The sequence below is a fragment of the Ceratotherium simum genome, unplaced genomic scaffold (assembly GCF_057802395.1).
Source record: "Ceratotherium simum simum isolate JZ-2026a unplaced genomic scaffold, ASM5780239v1 HiC_scaffold_43, whole genome shotgun sequence".
In the NCBI taxonomy this organism is placed as follows: Eukaryota; Metazoa; Chordata; class Mammalia; order Perissodactyla; family Rhinocerotidae; genus Ceratotherium; species Ceratotherium simum.
In genome coordinates, this window is record NW_028261259.1 from 198,465 (window position 1) to 218,081 (window position 19,617).

Here is a 19,617-nt window from a genome sequence, read left to right on the forward strand (position 1 = left end):
CATTGTTAGATTGTTTATTTGAGATTTTTCTTGTTTATTGAGATAGGCCTGTATTGCTATAAACTTCCCTCTTAGAACCGCTTTTGCTGTATCCCATAAATTCTGGCATGTCGTATTTTCATTTTCATTTGTCTCCAGGTATTTTTTGATTTCTTCTTTGATTTCTTCATTGACCCAGTCATTGTTCAGTAGCATTTTGTTTAATCTCCACGTATTTGTGGCTTTTCTGATTTTCTTCCTATAGTTGATTTCTAGTTTCATACCGTTGTGGTCAGAAAATATACTTGGTATTATTTCAATCTTCTTAAATTTATGGAGACTTGTTTTGTGGCCTAATATGTGATCAATCCTGGAGAATGTTCCATGTGCATTTGAAAAGAACGTGTATTCTTCGGTTTTTGGATGAAATGCTCTGTATATATCTACTAGGTCCATCTGTTCTAGTGTGTCGTTTAAGGCCAATGTTTCCTTATTGATCTTCTGTTTGGATGATCTATCCATTGGTGTAAGTGGAGTGTTATAGTCCTCTACTATTATTGTGTTACTGTCTATTTCTGTTTTTATGTCTGTTAATAATTGCTTTATATATTTAGGTGCACCTACATTGGGTGCATAGATATTTACAAGTATTATATCCTCTTGTTGGATTGTTCCCTTGATCATTATGTAATGCCCTTCTTTGTCTCTTTTTACAGTTTTTGTTTTAAAGTCTATTTTGTCTGATATGAGTACTGCTACCCCAGCTTTCTTTTCATTGCCATTTGCGTGGAGTATCTTTTTCCATCCCTTCACTTTCAGTTTGTGAGTGTCTTTAGGTCTGAAGTGTGTCTCTTGTATGCAGCATATATATGGGTCTTGTTTTTTTATCCAGTCAGCCACCCTATGCCTTTTAATTGGAGCATTTAGTCCATTGACATTTAAAGTAGCTATTGCTAAGTATGTACTTACTGCCATTTTTTAACTTTTTTTTTCTCAGTGTTTTAGTAGTCCTTCTCTGTTCCTTTCTTCTTCTATACAGAATTGATGGTCTCTTTATTTTGACCTCTGTCTGAAAGCTCTACTCTTTAACTCCCCTCCTCCCTCCTTTTATGTTTTTGATATCATATCTAACCTCTTTTTTGTGCATTTGTATCCATTACGTTTTTACTATGGAAATAGATAATTTTTCCTATTTGTGGTCTTCTCTTTTTCCCTTAAATCAGTCCCTTTAACATTTCTTGTAGCACTGGTTTCTTGGTAACAAACTCCTTTAATTTTTGCTTGTCTGGGAAATTTTTGATCTCTCCTTCCATTTTGAATGATAACCTTGCTGGGTAGAGTATTCTTGGCTGTAAGTTTTTTCCTTTTAGCACTTTAAATATATCGTGCTACTCTCTTCTAGCCTGTAAGGTTTCTGCTGAGAAGTCAGCTGATAGCCTTATGGGGTTTCCTTTGTATGTAACTTAACTTTCTCTTGCGGCTTTTAGGATTCTCTCTTTATCTTTAATTCTGGAAATTTGATTATGATGTGTCTTGGTGTGGGCCTCTTTGAGTTTATCTTGTTTGGGGCTCTCTGCGCTTCCTGTACCTGGATGTCTGTTTTCTTCCTTAGGTTAGGGAAGTTTTCATCTATTATTTCTTGAAATAGATCTCTGTCCCTTTGTCTCACTCTTCTCCTTCCAGGACACCTATAACACGGGTGTTAGTGTGCTTGATGTTGTCCCAGATGTCCCTTAGACTGTCCTCACTCTTTTTAATTCTTTTCTCTTTTACCTGTTCAGCTTGGGTAATTTCTTCTAGTCTTTCGTCCAGTTCACAGATCCGTTCTTCTGTATCCTCTACTCTGCTTTTGAGTCCCTCTAGTGAAATTTTCATTTCCAGTATTGTATTCTTCATTTCTGATTGGTTCTTTTTTATATCTTACATTTCTTTGTTGACATTCTCACTGAGATCATCCATTCTTCTCCCCAGATCAGTGAGCATCCTTGACACTTTGTTTGAACTCTCTGTCAGGTAGGTTGCTCATTTCAGTTTCACTTATTTCCTTTTCTGGGGTTTTGTCCTGTTCCCTTACTTGGAATGTATTCCTTTGCCTCCTCATTTTGCCTCTTTCCCTGTGCTTATGTCTATCTATTAGGTAGGTCAGCTGTGTCTCCTGCTCTTGGATAGGTGACTTTATGTAAGTGATGGCTGAGGAGGCCTGCAGTGTGCTTCCCTCAGTTCTCAATGTTCCAGGGGTGATCCCTCTGTGGGCTATGTGTGTCCTTCTGTTGTGGCCTGTTTGCTCTCCCTGTAGGCACCCAGGGAGGCCGAGTTATGCTCCTGGCCAGCTGTTGTAATGCTCAGCTGCTTGTAGTTGTTGTGGACCCTTCAGTCTCTTTATCAGGTGTGGGAAGCCCCAGCACAGTTGGCTGCAAGTTCTAATACCACATTTGTGTTGCAGTATTTCTTTTAAGTGAGTAGGCCCCCAGCATGCCAGGTTGTTAGGCTCAGGGCCTTACACTTGCTATAAGCCTCCAGCCTTTAGGTCTCTTGTCTGCTCTCTGAGGATTGCAGCTGGGTGGGGCTGGCCTCAGGCACAGGAGCACCCAATTGTTTCAGGCTTTGGAAGGTGGGGCAAACCCCCTATGTGGGTCTTTGAGAGGCACAAGTCTTCTGTAGCTGACAAGCCCTGCCGCCCACAGGTCCACACACACGGTCAACACAGTCCTGCCCCTTGTGCGTGCCCCAACCTCTTGAAGCTGACCCAGTCTCTCCACTGTGGGAGCCCCACACACTCCACCACCACCCCACTCTCTCCACCCGTTCCTTGTGCACGTCCTGCCCCACTGAAGTCAGCTCAGTTGCCAGGCAGCAGAGAGTCCAGTCACCAATCTATGCAGGCCCACAAGTTGCCTGAGGGCTTGTTGTTGGGTGGGGCCAGTCTCTAGGGTGCACTGCCTGCCCTGGCTTAGCTGGATTAAATTGGTGCTCTAGGGGGTGGGGTAGACCCTGGGCTAGCAGGCCTCAGGGAGAACTCCAATGGTGTCTGTGTCAGCATGCCCATACCAGGCCACAACAATGGCCACCGCCAATGTCCCAGTCCCTGGAGAGGTCTCACCCCTCACCGAGATGCACTCAGGGCCTATTAGGTGAGTCTCTTTTCACCACAGCACTGTGCACCTTTCTTTCTGGTGATTTTAGATTGCTTTCTGAAACGAGTGAGTTTGTGTGTGGGCCCTTTAAGAGCCAGTTTTAATTTCTTTGTGAACCAGCTTTTCTGGGGGTACTCCCCAATGTTTCAGTAGCAGGCAAAGTCAGACATTATGCCACTCATCTCGATTGTGCTGGGTCCACAAAATGCCTACAGCGGGGGTGCTCCCCGGCTCAGGGTCCCACTCCTCCAGGGAGGCTGCGTACCTGTGGGCTGCTCCCGGGCAGCCGTGAAGCACTGCGGCTTGTGAAGGCGGCGTTTTTCCTCTCCAGAATGGAGTTTCTGCCTCTTCCACCTCAATTAGGATTGTCCGTTGTTGCACGAGTTTCTCTTATCCAGTTTTCAGTTCTGTCTCGGGTAGTTTTTCCATGAGTAATTGTAAATTGGCTGTGTCTACGGGAGGAAGTGAGTTCAGAGTCTGTCTACGCCGCCATCTTGACTTCCTCCTATATTGCCCTTTCTAATGGAGTTCTATAATTCTTCTAGAATTGCCACATTTTAAAAAAATCTTAGTTCTCTCTCTGCTCTTCTACCTGCGTCATTTCTAGGTTTCCATCTTTGAGCTCACTAATTTTTTCTTACATATGGTGCTCTGTTTCCAATGCTTTCTAATGCATTCTTCATCTCATTTATTGTGTTGTTCATCTCCAGAATTTGTTTGGGTGTTTTTTTAGAGTTTCAATCTCTTTGGTAAACTATTCCTTCTGTTTATTGATTTTATTGCTGAGCTCATTGAACTGCCTTTCTGAGTTTTCTTGTAGCTCATTGAGTTTCTTCATGACAGCTATTTTGAATTTTTTATCAGTTAGATCACAATCTTCCTTGACTTTATGTTTGGTTTCTGGAGAATTGTTATTTTCTTTTTGTGATGCCATGTTACCATGGCTTTTCATGATGCTTGCTGAGTTATGCCTCTGCTGGTGCATTTTTCGTAGCAAACGCTTTTCTATTTAGGTATAGCTTGTTTGTTTTGATTCAAACTTTTTAACTAGTTGGAGATTAGAAGCCTCTCTTTTGTTTTTCAGTAAGTGGCTCTATAGCGGTAGTTTTTGGTTTCTCTTACCTGAGCTGCCTCAGGCTTTATTTGAGGATCTGCACAATTCACACTCCACTGCCCCTCTTCAGGGTGTCAGTACTCTTGTTGTCACTGCCTGTGCCTCTGAGGTCACTGATGCCTTGCTGTTGCTGGTGTCCCTGCGGTCAGTTGCTGGCTTCGCTGCTGGGGTACAGGGATGGCTGACACCTCTGCCACATCCAGGATCGCCTGGGTCAGAAGCTTCACTGCCATGGTCAGGGGAGGGTGAGGGTAAGGAGGGAGCTGGGTTTGCAGGGCATCACCTCTGCTGTTGTCGGTTACGTTGTGGCCGCAGGTGCCACTGCGGTTGGGATGTTGGAGTTGTGTGCATGCCTCCACTGCTGCTGTGAGGCTTTCAACCTTGGCTGGGGGTCCAGGATTATAGGGCTCTGCCCCTGCTGCTGCTCTGTCCCTGGTGGCCATAGGTGCCACCGTGCCTGGCTGGCCAGGGTCATATGTGTGACTCCACTGCTATCCTCCATGTTCTTTAGGGCTGGGGGTGGCTGGCTCAGCCACTGTGGCCAGAGGTCCAGGGTCCTGGGCACCACCTCTGCTGTTCCTCCATTTTACCTCCTTTATGTGCTCCAGTCTACCCACTGTCATATGTACTGATGTGTGGATCTCTCCATCATCCTGGCGTGTTGGGCAATGTAGCTTTTGTTGGGTTATGGATATTTTACTCGCTGTAGATTGAAGGAGAGAGACAAAGGGATCCTCTCATGCTGCCATGATGATGGTGTCTCCCTAGGACTTACTGTTTTTGTTTGTATTAAAATATTCTTTGTTACTTTGCATGCTTTGATAACATTACTTGGTCAAGTGTCTCCAATTAATCAATCCTAGATGGAAGAGGTTTTATAAGTTTTACTGTTGTTCCTTTGTTTCCCTGTATTGTGCTATTTCTCTCAAAACCTAACATTTGGAAATCTAAACTGAAAAACAGAAATTACAGATTCATATTACTTTTTAAAAGGGAAATGTTGATAGTCCAGAGTATAGTATGGAATAGTAGAGAAGGTGAGCTTTAGAGTAAGGTTCAAATTTGAATTCCAGCTTCCCAAAGCTCTATCTGATCTTAGCTGAGATGCTAAACCTAAGGAGCCTCAGGTTTCTGAAATGTAAAATGGGAATAATTATACCCATTTCATAATATTGTTATAACGGAGACATGTCTTCTTGTTCATCTGTATATCCTCATCATGTACCACAGTGCCTGGCTAAAGGAATGCTGAATAAATAGGAAGGAAAGTGCTTGGTGCATTCTAGGGAATAAGTCACTATTAGTATGTGTGTGACTTGGAATCAGGGTTAAGAAAAACTTAAATCTACATCTTACAATTGTTCATCACACATAATGCAATCATGCATATTTTTGGGGTCATTTAATAAGTTTTCTTCCTGTTTTAGACGGATAAACATCTAGGTAGAAACTCACTGAAGAAGAAAACTAATTTATTGAAACTGAATTTATTTCCTCTAATTCAGAGTTAATAAAATACAGAGAAAAACTGGACTCAAATTTATCTTTGTACTAATGTATAAAAATTTGTCAAGACAACTCATAATTTAAAAAATCAAATGGACAGTGACATAGCACTTCACATCCATTAGGATAGCTACTATAAAAATGCAATAATAAGTGTTGGTGAGGATGTGGAGAAACCTTACATACTGCTGATGGGAATGTAAAATTGTGCAGCTGCTATGGAAAATAGTTTGTGGGTTCCTCAAAAAATTAGATATTGAATTATAGTGTGATCCAGCAATTCCACATCTGAGTTGATACCCAAAATAATTGAAATCAGGAACTTGACCAGATATTTGTACACCCATGTTCATAGCAGCATTATTCACATTAGCCAAAAGGTGGAAGCAACTCAGGTGTCCATCAATGAATGAATGGATAAACAAAATGCAGTATATACATACAATAGAGTATTATTCAGCCTTAGAAAGGAAGAAAATTCTGACATATGGTACCACAAGGATTTGAACCTTGAAGACATTATGCTAAGTGAATTGAGCCAGTCACGAAAAGACAAATACTGTATAATTCCACTTATATGAGGTACCTAGAGTAGTGAAATTTAAAGGAACACAAAGTAGAATGTGGTGGTAGTGAGGAGAAGGGCAAAGAGGAAGTTGTTATTTAATGAGTATAGCATTTTAGTTTTGCAAGATGAACAGTTCTGGAGATTGGTTGCACAACAGTGTGAGTATACTTAACACTACTGAACTGTACACTTAAAATAGTTAAGATGGTTAATTTTTTGTTATGTCTGTTTAACCACAATTTTAAAAAAATCAAATGGGAATGTTAAGTCTATCCAAAATGGAAAAAAATTGATACGTTGCTTTTAGAAGGTAATTTGGGAATTCATATTAAAGAAAAAATCATATCCACATGCTTTGATTCTTTAATATGCTCCTGGGTATTTTTCCTTAGGAATGTATTCTGAAAAGAAGAAAAAAGTGATAAGCACAGAAATGATTATATTAAAGTTATTTATAAATTTGAAAATATGGATAAAATCTACTTGTCCAACAAGTGGGGATGCAAAATAAATTGTTATGTATTGACCTGTTGGATTGCAGCCTTTTAAAACAATATATAAAAATTATATGTGTAAATAGGTAAGGATCACAGGGAAACACAGGAGAAGAAACATCAAGGTGGTTAGATTTTCAGGTGCATTAATTTTTAAAAGTCTCGTTTTAATATCATTTCTACAAAAGTTTTAAAACCCATTTAGTCAACAGCTATTTTTATATTTTGAAATCTGTATGCTAGTTATAAATTATTCTTACCTATTTGTGAAACATGTTTACCACACCCTGTACTTGACAATGCTTTGTAAACCTCTAGTGTGGATTCTATAGATATTAAGAGTGTAATAAAATAATTTATTTTTTAAATATAGCAATAAATTTGGAGTCTAAAGACCTGGGCATGAATTTGGATACTGCTTTTTTTCAGATTTTACTTGGGCATGCCACATAATTTCTCTGAACTTCAGGTCGAAGGTTTTCAGTCTAATGAGCACTTACTCTGAAGTAGGCACTGGGCTAAATGTTTTACATGAATTGTGTCATTTAATCCTTCCAACAAACCTATGTGATAGAGACCTCTATTAATCCCCTTTCCACAAATGAAGAAACAGGAGCTTACATAGGTAACTCAGACTTCTAGTTTCAGCTCTAACAAGTAAAAGCTTTGAAGTCATCACTTCTGTCACCATAAACTGGGAGAAACCCTTGGTAATTCTGGCAAATTGCTGAGGCTGTGTGGACTACCATAAGCATGAGACACTCCCTGGGAGCCTGCCGTCTTAGGAGGTTCCTCACACTTTCTTGGGTTTTACTTCCAGGAAACCCACCAGGTTATCTGGTAAAGAGCCAAGAAAGACTCCCTTGTTGCTGTAAGAGGAAGTGGGGGAAAGTACCCATTTTGAAGTCTCAGAGCATTCTCCATAATAAAGACCTACTCTCCAGGGGGAAAAGACTCCACCAGAGCTTTATTTTACCTATCTACATTTAGCCAACTTCAGTTCCTTGATAGTCCTGTCTCATCTAAGTAAGGGGGGTGAGAAGTTAAAAAACATGTGAAGGTCACAGCCCAGAGATCCAGGTCCACTAAAAGGCTGAAATTTAATCATGAGATTATAGAATGCTCTTCACCCGCACCGTACCACCACATCACAGGGCTCTGGTACAACAACAGTGGATTACAGCTGAAAGGTGTGCAAGGTGCAGACTCTACTCAAGGAGGAGTTTTTAGAGGAATCTGGCACCTAGAGCTACAGCAAACATTAAACTCAGCCTGACTCCTGGCCAAATTGACATAAAACCTCACACTAATGACCTTCTATCTGAGCTCCTATTGCCTGCTTCATCATGTCTGGCGTTCAAGTAAAATTACACGACATGCTAAAAGGCAAAAGAAACAATCTGAAGATAAAGCAAGCATCAGAACCAGACTCATATATGATGCATGTTTTGGAATTATCAGAGAATTTAAAAGAACTGTGATAAATATGTTCAGGGCTCTAATGAAAAAAGTAGATAACATGCAAAGATGGGTAGTGTAAGCAGAGAGATGGAAACTCCAAAAAAGAATCAAAAAGAAATGTTAGGAATCAAAGGCACTGTTATGGAAATGAAGAGTGCCTTTGATGGGCCCGTCAGTAGACTGAACATGACTGAGGAAAGAATCATTGAACTTGAAGATGACATCAATAGAAACTTCCCAAACTGGAATGAAAAGAGAAAAAAGAATGAAAAGAAAAGAGCATCCAAGAACTGTCAGACAATTTTAAAAGGTGTAAAATACACATAATTAGAATACCAGAAGGAAAATAATGAAAGAATGGAGCAGAAGACATTTGAAGTAATAATGGCCAAGAATTTTCCAAAATTAATGACAGACACCAAAGCAGATCCAGGAAGCTAAGAGAACACCAAGTAGGATAAATAGCAAAAAGTCTATGCCCAGGCATATCATATTCAAACTGCAGAAAAGCCAGCAAAAGAAAGTCTTGAAAGAAGCCAGAGGAAAAGAATTACCTGACCTAGATCTCTTGTCAGAAACCATGTAAACCAGGAGAGAGTGGAGTGAAATATTTAGTGTTGAAAGAAGAGTAATAAGTTACCAAGATTACATAGTGAAGTGGTGAAGCATTCAAATCTGACTCCAAATCCAATGTTCTTAGCCTCTGTGTCTCACATAGAGAAGTCAAGTGGAAATTTATATGAGGAAGAAAATAAAATTCACCCATGATCTCATTATCTAGAGCAGTAGTTCTCAACTTGAGTGTGCATCAGAATCACCTGGAGGGCTTGTTTTTTTTTTTTTTTTTTGAGGTGTGCCCTATTTAACATTAACTTTTTTTTAAATTAATTAATTAATTAATTTATTTCCCCCAAAGCCCCAGTAGATAGTTGTATGTCATAGCTGCACATCCTTCTAGTTGCTGTGGGCTTGTTAACACATAAATTGTTGGGACCCGTGCCCAGAGTTCCTGAACCAGTAGGCGTGGTGTGGGGATCTGAGAATTTGGATTTCCAACAAGTTACCATAGGATGAGGATGCTATTAAAAACCCTTGATCTAGGGGCTGGCCCGGTGGTGTAGTGGTTAAGTGCTCGAGATCTGCTGTGGCGTCCTGAGGTTCGGATCCTAGGCACACAGCGACGCATCGCTTGTCAAGCCACGCTGTGGTGGCGTCCTATGCAAAGTGGAGGAAGATGGGCATGGATGTTAGTGCAGGGCCAGTCTTCCTCAGCAAAAAAGAGGATTGGCGACAGATGTTAGCTCAGGGCTAATTTTCCTCACAAACAGAAAACAACAACAACAAAAAACACCATTGATCTAGACTCTGGAGTAACATTTGCCATCTTGATGTATTTCCTTACAAATTTTTTCTAGGCAGATTTATATTTGTTTAGTTTTGTAGACTTCAGATTATATTGTATATAGTTTTATATCCAGCTTTTTCAGTTACTATTATAAGCACTTTTTTATGCCATAAGTATTTCTCAAAAACATCACTTATAATAGCTGCATTCATTATATTTATGGAATATATTTAAACTTTTCCAGACTGTTGAATGTTTAGATTGTTCCATATTTTCTGTTATAAATAATGCTGCAATAAATGTTCCTATACAAGGATCTTTTAACACAGCTTTTTTTATTGATATTGTAATAGTTTATACATTGTGAGTTTCCAGTTGTATATTATCATTTGTCAGTCACCATATAAATGTGCCCCTTAACCCCTTGTGCCCACCTGCCAACTCCTCCCTGGGAACCACCAAACTGTTCTCTCTGTCCGTGTGTTAGTTTATATTCCACATATGAGTGAAGTCATACAGTGTTTGTGTTTGTCTGGCTTATTTCACTTAACATAATACCCTCCAGGTCCACCCATGTTGTTGCAAATGGGATGATTTTGTCTTTTTTTATGGCTGAGTAATATTCCATTGTATATATATACCACATCTTCTTTGTCCAATCATCAGTTGAGGGACATTTATGTTGCCTCTACTTCTTGGCTATAGTGAATAATGCTGCAATGAACATAGGGGTGCATAAGCCTCTTTGGATTATTGATTTCAAGTTCTTTGGATAAATACCCAGAAGTGGGATAGCTGGATCATAAGATATTTCTATTTTTAATTTTTTGAGGACTCTCCATACTGTTTTCCATAGAGGCTGTGCCAGTTTGCATTCCCAACAGCAGTGAATGAGGGTTCCCTTTTCTCTACAACCTCTCCAACATTTGTTATATTTTGTCTTGGTGATTATAGCCATTCTAACGAGTGTAAAGGATATCTTAGTGTAGTTTTGCTTTGCATTTCCCTGGTGATTAGTGATGTTGAACATCTTTTCATATGCATATTGGTCATCTGTATATCTTCCTTCAAAAAATGTTTGTTCATATCCTCTGCCCATTTTTTTGATCGGGTTATTTGTTTTTTTGTTGTTCAGTTGTGTGAGTTCTTTATATATTATGGAGATTAACCCCTTATGGGATATATGATTTGCAAATATCTTCTCCCAGCTGGTAGATTGTCTTTTCATTTTGATCCTGGCTTCCTTTGCCTTGCAGAAAATGTTTAGTCTGATGAGGTCCCACTTGTTTATTTTTTCTTTTGTTTCCCTTATCTGAGTAGACATGGAATTCGAAAAGATCCCTCTAAGACCAATGTCAAAGAGTCTTCTGCCTATATTTTCTTCTAGGAGTTTTATTGTTTCAGGTCTTACTTTCAAGTCTTTGATCTACTTTGAGTTAATTTTTGTGTATGGCAAAAGATAATGGTCTACTTTCATTCTTTTGCATGTGGCTGTCCAGTTTTCCCAGCACCATTTATTGAAGAGACTTTCCTTTCTCCTTTCTATGTTCTTAGCTCCTTTGTCAAAGATTAGCTGATGTGTGGTTTTATTTCTGGACTTCAATTGTGTTCCATTGATTTGTATGTTTTGACCCAGTTTTGATCCCCACTGTCTACCCCCTTTGGAAAAATGATTTCATTTAATCTCATCCCTGTTGGATCTTACTGGTTATTAACAAGATAATCTAATTTCCAAATTCAGTGAGTACATTATTGTGATCCTTTTGTACTAATTACATTAATTCCTTTTCAATTTTTTTTATTTAAGACATATAATTGCCAATCAGAGTTTATGATCAATTTAAGATACATATGTGCTTATTGTTTAACTATCCTATTACAGCGGAAACTCCATGAAGTCAGAGACTTTGTTTCATTTCTTACTAAATCCCTGGAATGTAGAACAATATGTAGGATATAGTAGTTTCTCTGTAAATACTTGTTGAATGAATGCATGACCCAGGAGTAACACATTGAGTAAAGAGATTTAATGTTACCGTGCATGGTCTTATTGTGAGTAATGTGTTTTTCTGTTAACCTTTTACAAATATTGGAAAAGCTCAGAGCTAGTCCCATTAAATTCGCAGAGGCACTCAGATTGGAAATCACATATTTAATCCAACCTCATCATTTAAAAAACTAGAATGGCACTTCATCATGGTGGTTGAACACACATGTTTATTTTTACCCTTCCTGAAACCCCACTAAAATGACAGTAAAGGAATAAAAAAAGGCATAGACCTACAAGGATAAAGAGAATAGGAGAGGAGGTAATCGTGGTTCATAAAAAGGCATTAGGAAAGGAGATAATAAATTATTAAATGGATGGAAGAGTGGCAACTAGCCTAGCAGAACCAAAGAGAATAAACATAAGCCTGTGGAGGAGGGATCCAAAAAGAAACAAAGCAAGTGGAGCTGTAAAACCCTGGAAAGGCTGAAGATTGGAGGCAGCAGCCATCTCTGAAGGCATGTGTGTGGAGTGAGGCTAAATGCAGAAGGTTTGGATGAAGGCCAAGAGGTTGCATCTCCCGTCCCCTAGAGTAACCAGGCAATCATTTCCCTTCCATCTAAGCAGAAGATTGGAGATTTATTCTCTGAAGACTTTAAATCAGAGAGACTTGGGATTTAAGAATACCTGGCATAATTGATGGTAGGGGGCAATGTGCTATAATTACTATTACCATTTTTGATATAATAGCTGAAACATTATTCAAATTTGTGTGAAATTCAATATTATCACCTAGATTAAATATTCTGAGTAGGAACCAAGATAATGAACCTGAAAAGTGGTAGTATGTCTAATAAGATGTCTAAGAGATGGAGATTTGAAATTCCCTTATTTAAGATCCACATTAGTAATGAGGAAGAGGAGCTATGTACCTCTTTAATTGGTTAGTAGAATTGCATTGGTAACAAATTATAAAATAGTATAAGCACTAAGAGCTTCAAAAGAAAAATGAAAAGGAATTCAGAGATTAAAAAACTTCAGGTAAGATCAGTACATAAAATGGAATTTCAGATGAAACTACAATATAATGAAATGAGAAACTGTCTCAAATGTGACCTCAATTTCAATGACTTTCAACTCCATTACACTTCAGCCACCCACTTCCATGGCCAAAGTGAGGATTGCCATCGTCTAGAGTTGTGCCACCTCTGAAATCTTAAATTCAGATATTTCATGCTTATTCAATATTGATGATTTAAAAATAATTTTGTAAAATAATTTTGTGAAGAAATTCAAACTTTGTAAAATAATTTCGAAGTTACAGAAAAATTCCAAGAATAGTACAGAGAACTCCCACATTTCCTTTACCCAAATTCACTAATTTCAACATTTTGTCACATTTTTATCATTCTCACTCTCTCATATATATAATACATGTTGTATTATACAATATATATTATATACATATATACATAATTATATTACATATAACACTTTATTTTTTTTATTTGAAACATTTGGAAGTGTGTTACATAAGATTGTGCCGCTTTATCCCTTAACACTTTGGTGTGTATTTCCTAGGAACAAAGATAGTCTTAAGTAAAATCTCTGTGAAGTTTACCTAATATTTTTATCTAATTCTACAGTCCATATTCCAGTTTGCCAGTTGTCCCAGCAATAACGCCTTGTATAACATTTCCCCCCTCATAGGTTTCATCCAGGGTCACAGGTTACATTTTTTTGTCTGTCTCTTTAGTCTCCTTTCATCTAGAGCAGTACCTTAGTCTTTCTTTGTCTATCCTGACATTGATCAACATTGGTTCAAAAAGGATTTGGGTCATCTGCAGAAATTCATGATCTCCTCATGTCTCTAATCCTCTCACCTCCCCATTCACTCTGCAAACTTTTTCACTTATATGGCAGAGAAAATACAAGCCATAAAATAGAAACTCCCTCAATTTCCTGACACATACACATTTATCTGTATCTACTGGGTTATTGCAAAAGCCTCCTAAGTGGTTTTCTTGTTTTCATTTACCATGCTGAAAATCTGGTTGTCTGGTTATGAGTTCTCTCCCTAAAACCCTTTAAGGTTTTCCCATTGCCTTAGGGCATCCTAAACTCTCTAACAGAGCAGACTAGGATGTTTTGTTTCTCCAGGTTTTTTCTGATCACATGTCAGATACCACCATCCATGCATTCTACACTTCATCATAATGAACTATTTATTTGTTGTTCCCATAATGAAAATGCTAGGCCTGTGCACATATTGTTTCCTCATCACTGGCTTCATTTAATAAATTGTATTGCTTAGTGGTTAAGAACATGAAATCTATAGTAAATCCTTATGGATTCAAATTCCAGCTTTGCCACTTAAGAGCTGAGTAACTTTAGGCTAGGTACCTAACTTTTCTAATTTCTCCACACGTCAAATGAGGAGTATAGTAGAACCTACCTCATATGGTGGTAAAGTATGTAGCAGAGAGCTTCACATGTAGTAAGAGCTCTAGAAATGTTATCAACTATTACTTGTGGTGGCAGGCACTGTGCTGGACATTGGGGGAAAAAACAGATTTGGGCCTTGCCCTCTTAGAGATTATATTATCGTAGAGGAGACAACCATAAATACATAATTATTTAACTACATTTGGGAAAAGTTCAAAAAAGTTCAAGGTTCCAGAAAAGGGACACTTGACAATTTTTTCTCACTTCAGGGGCTTTGAATGTGGCCTTTCCTATGCTGAAAATTGACCAGTTTTCAGCAAAAGGAACTGCAAATTCTAAAGCCTGAAGCAGTAAAGGAGCGTGGCTTAGGGACATTTAATGAGGGCCAGTGTAGCTGGCATGGAGAGATGAGGGTGGGGAAGAGAGGTGTGAAATCAGGTTTGTAAAGTAGGCAGAGGCCAGGCCTATTTGATATCCAGGGCAGGGGGCTGACTTCTAGCCAAGAGCAAGAGGAAAGCCATTGAAGCATTTTAATCAGAGAGATAATACAGTTTGGTTTATGTTTTTAAATGGTCACTTGCCTACTGTGGCCGATTGGAGCAGGGCAAGAGCAGGTGATGATGGTGGCACTAGGCACTACTGGACTACATGACAGCAGAGGAAATGACTGAGAAGGTTTTAGAGTCTAGAGATTCTAAATTTCTTTGTGACTGGATGTTGGGATTTGGAGGAGAGGATTAAGGGTGAATTAACACCTCTCCATTTCAGCTTCTGCCTCTTCCTTCTGATCTCTACCTAAGTCCCACCCTCAAGACTGAGGTGGCTGCCACTCTTGTGCTTCTATAGTGCCATCTACATACCTCACTGGATTTTAGCACATTTACTGTTACAGTTTACTGTAGCTGGTTTGTTTTCCTTTTTAAATTAGAATGTATTTTTAGTACAGGATTGATAAATGAAAGCACACATTAACATAAAGCTAGATGAGGAGTGAATACAGTGTTTCATTTTTAAGCCAAGTGTTTTGGTGGTATATTGTCTTTTGATCAAGTTGTTTATAAAATAAGAATTCATTAAGAACTACTCCCTCCCTCTCCCACCCCCCAAAAAAAGACAAGAATTGGGTTCTTGACTTTTTTTTTTAACAGCATATCTCTGGAATAGGTATTGGCATTACTTGGGTCAAACAGAACAATAGCATTATTTGTTCTTCCAGTTAATTAACATGGAGGGCATTTCTTTGCCTTCTTTGTTGTGTGTTTTGTCGGGGAAGAGGGAGAACCCCCCTTCGCCCTTTCTCTTAAGGTTCTTCTGGCTGGCCAAATAATTAAAAGACAGGTTAGCAGGAGAAAATAATACCAAGTTTAATAACATGTATACATGGGAGAAACCAGGGAAACTGAGTTTCTCAACACAGTAGCAGAGATTCTTATCTTAAATACCATCTTCAGCCAAAGACAAAGGAGGATGTTGGGGGTGGGGGAAGTCAGTTACGGGAGATTACCAGAAGAGCACAGTAAACAAGAGTAAGGTTATTATCCAGATTTAAGGCCTCACCGTTCACGTTGATAAGTTTTTAGAGATGAGGTCATGCCCCCTCTTCCCAGTACAGAGAGGGAGAGACCTTTGCAAATGGAGATTTCCCTTACAAATGTAAATGTTTGGTAAACATAGCTTTGATAAGAATGGGTTTAGCAAGGATCCTTCCAGTCTGTCGATCAGTTAGTGGGCGGAAGGTCAAAGTGTCTTTCATAATATAATTGAAGTAAAGAGAAGTATTTTGAGGTGGCCAATTCTGATCTCCCACACTAGACATGTTTCATGTGACTATTAGGAATTTAATTACTCTCAATCAAATCTATATAACTTACTTTCCTGAGATACTAAGCAACTTTCCCAAGTTAGCAAAAATTAGGAATGATAATGGGTTACTTTTACTGAATATTATTATAGTTCAGGTGGTACCTTTCAAAACAACCTTGTGAGATAGTCATTCTTGATATTGTCCTTTTTACAGATGTGAAAACCTGAATACCTGAGCAGTTAAGTAACTTGTCAGAAAGCTGTGAGTGGTGGAGCTGATCTGCAGCCCAGGTAGTCTGGCCCTAGACCTGTGGTTAACCATTCCACTGTACTGCAACCTAGAAATGGTGGCAAAATTTGTTCAAAGTAAGATGTTAATAAAGTAATTTTTTATAATTAACTTAAGCCCATACTTTATTCAGATTTCCTTCATTTTTACCTAATGTCCTTTTTCTGTTCCAGGACGCCATCCAGGACACTACCTTACATTTATTGTCATGTCTCCTTGAGCTCCTCTTGGCTGTGACAGTTTTTCAGACTTTTCTTGCTTTTGATGAACACTTTGACGGTTTTGAGGATTATTTGTCAGCTATTTTGTAGAATGTCCCTCTATTGGAATGTGTAGGATGTTTTTCTTGCAGTTAGACTGGGGTTATGGGATTTGGGGAGGAAGACCACAGAGGTAAAGTGCCATTTCATCACATCATATCAAGAGTGCATACTATCAATATAGTCTGTATCACTGTTGATGTTTACCTGGCTCACCTGGCTGAGGTAGTGTTTGTCAGGTTTCTCCATTGTAAAATTACTCTTTTTTACCCCCTTTCCATACTGTACTCTTTGGAAGGAAGTCACTATTCATAGCCCACACTTAAGGAGGGGGGAGTTATGCTTTTCCTCCTTGAGGGCGGAAGATCTACATAAATTATTAGAATTCTTCTGCACAGGAGATTTCTCTCTTTTCTCTTATTTTTTTGCTTACTCATTCATTTATGTGAGTATGGACTCAGGACTCATGGATATTTATTTTATACTTTGGGTTATAAGCCAGTACTACTTTATTTATGTTGTTGCTCAAATTGTTCCAGCTTTGGCCATTGGGAGGGAGCTCTTTTAGTTGGCTCCTGTGTCCCTTTGATATAGCCCCATCAATGTAAGTTTGTGTTTATTTTTTCTTTTTGTTTAAAGCACTTCCTTACTTTCTGGCAACAATATACTCTGGGAACATCCTTTATATTTCTTGCCCCTGTCCTAGAATCAGCCATTTCTCCAAACAGCCATGGTTCTTTTCATTGGATAATGGTATTAGAAACCAAGATCTAGGGGCCAGCCTGGTGGCTTAGTGGTTAAGTTTGTGCACTCCACTTTGGGTGGCCCAGGGTTCACAGATTTGGATCCTGGGTGTGGACCTATGCACTGCTCATCAAGCCATGCTGTGCCAGCATCCCATATACAAAATAGAGGAATATGAGCACAGATGTTAGCTCAGGGCTAATCGTCCTCAGCAAAAAGAGGAGGTCAGGGCCGAGATTCACCAAAAAAAAAAAAAAAAGAAACCAAGATCTATGCTCACTGCTACTGTAGTGTTGTTGCTTCTAGGTGCTCCCAGCTGACAGAGCAAGGAAATATGTGTTCACACTAACCTGTATCTATACACATACCTATAAAGGTTTATATATGTAAACATCAGAATTTATATTATGCTGAACATGAGCTCATATTGATATCTCCAACTCTAATCCATTATTACATGGATCATTCTAACCTCCTACTATTGCTCATCTGTAAATTTCCACTCTGACAATGAGAAACCTGGCTCCTACCATACACTATCCATTTATTTTATTGTTCAGTTCCAGTATACATGTGTAGCAGTGTCAGAATTAACTCGTACCCCTATGGGAAACAACTTTATCAACTAGAGCACAGTGCTTACGTGCAGTTCCTTTTGTCTTTAGTCTTACAGATCCCATTTATTTCTAAAGTTACTTAGCATCTTTCCTCTTGCATGTCCTTCAGTGAGATTGTTTCATACATTTGTAATACAGTTTCTTTTGTCACAATCTGCATCCCATCCTGGGACTGCCTCAACCTCCTAAATGACTTTAAGTGGCATATATTAAGGTTCACTCTGTGTGTTATATAAAGGTCTATGGGTTTTGACAAATGCAATATCAAGTATCCATTGTTATAGTATCATACAGAATAGTTTCACCACTGTAAAAAATTCCATAATGTGTTCAACCTTCTCCCCTCCCTTTAAACCCCTGACAGCTACTGATCTTTTTCCTGCCTCTAGAGTTTTGATTTTCCAGAATGTCATATTATTGGAATCATATGGTATATAGCCTTTTCAGACTGGCTTCTTAGCAATATGCAAGGTCCTACATATCTTTGTGTGGTTTGATAGCTCATTTCTTTTTTATCACTGAATAATATTCCAGTGTATGGATGTACCACAGTTTATTTATCCATTCACCTATTGAAAGACATCTTGGTTCCTTCCAAGTTTTGACAATTATGAGTAAAGCTTCTGTAAACATTCAAGTGCAGGTTTTTGTGAAAACATGTTTTAAATTCATTTGGGTAAATATCAAGGAGTGTGATTGATGGATCATATATGACAAGACTGTGTTTGCCTTTTTTAAGAAACTGCCAAACTGTCTTCCAAAGTGGCTGTACCAATTTGCTTTCTCCCTAGCAATGAATGAGACTTCCTGTTGCTCCACATCTTTGTCAGCATTTGGTATTGTCAGTTTTTTGGATTTTAGCCATTCTAATAGATGAGTAGTGGTATCTCATTGTTTCTAATTTTCAATTCTTTAATGACATATGATGTTGAGCATCTTTCCATATGCTTATTTGCTATCTATATATCTTCTTTGGTGAGGTATCTGTTCCAAACTTTTGCCCATTTTAGCCTCAGCTTTATTGAAATATAATTGGCAAATAAAATTATATTTAAAGTATACACTGAGATGATTTGATGTATTTATACATTGTGAAAGGATTTCTTCCATCTAGTCAATTAACATATCAATCACTTCACATATTTTATATGTTTTTTTAATATATAATATATATATGTGTGTGTGTGTGTGTCAGAATGCCCATTTTAAAACTTGGGTTTTTTTCTTTTTCTTGAGTTAATAAAGTAATCTTTAATGGACAATTTATTTTTTGGTATTAGTCTTTTTGATTATTATTCTGGTTACATTTATTGAGAGCTTGTTTACTATGAGCCAACTTGATGCTAATCTCTTTGCATACATTATTACATTTAATCTTCATAACAACTCTTTGAGGTATTATTCTCACTTTATAGATGAAGAAATAGGCTAATAGGAGGCAGGGTCTGTTTCATCAAATATGTGGTTAGTAATAGGCAGGGCTTGTTATGCTGATACCTGCTATTTTAAATTTTTATATTAATGCTCCAAATTTCTGGAAAATCATGTAAACATCTTGACATTTACCTAAAATCAGCAAACAAGTATCCACAAGGAAACTACTTTTGCTTGTCATTCAGTACCTTCAAGTCATTTTCATGTGGCTGTTAAAAGAAAGACATTAAAAGACATTAAAGAAAGCTATGAAAATTGACTCTCTGGACTGATTAATTCAAGAAAAAATCAGTTGGTTTTTATAAATGGCCTTTTACACTTTGTGACTTTGTATGTTTCAAACCACACCAAAAAACAGAGATAGGAATAGCTGATGGGGAGCTGAAAACTACAATAAGCTTTCTTGTAAACCATAAAATGCAGTTGACAGACATCTT

General features: G+C 38.3%; 1 protein-coding gene across 4 annotated transcripts in view; it reads left to right on the forward strand.

Annotated features, from left to right (window-relative positions):
* Positions 1–19,617, forward strand: part of DRC8 (dynein regulatory complex subunit 8) — a 131,536-nt gene that overhangs the window by 12,913 nt on the left and 99,006 nt on the right. Inside the window, exon 1 of one of the 4 annotated variants that reach the window (XM_087428152.1) lies at positions 2,967–3,110. The exons of 2 other annotated variants lie outside the window; for them this stretch is intronic. In XM_087428152.1, coding sequence (XP_087284278.1) covers positions 3,053–3,110 — 58 coding nt within the window. In that variant the 5' untranslated portion in view covers positions 2,967–3,052. Of the gene's footprint in view, positions 1–2,966; positions 3,111–19,617 lie in introns of those variants that run through there. One more of the 4 variants, XM_087428150.1, reaches the window with a different exon arrangement.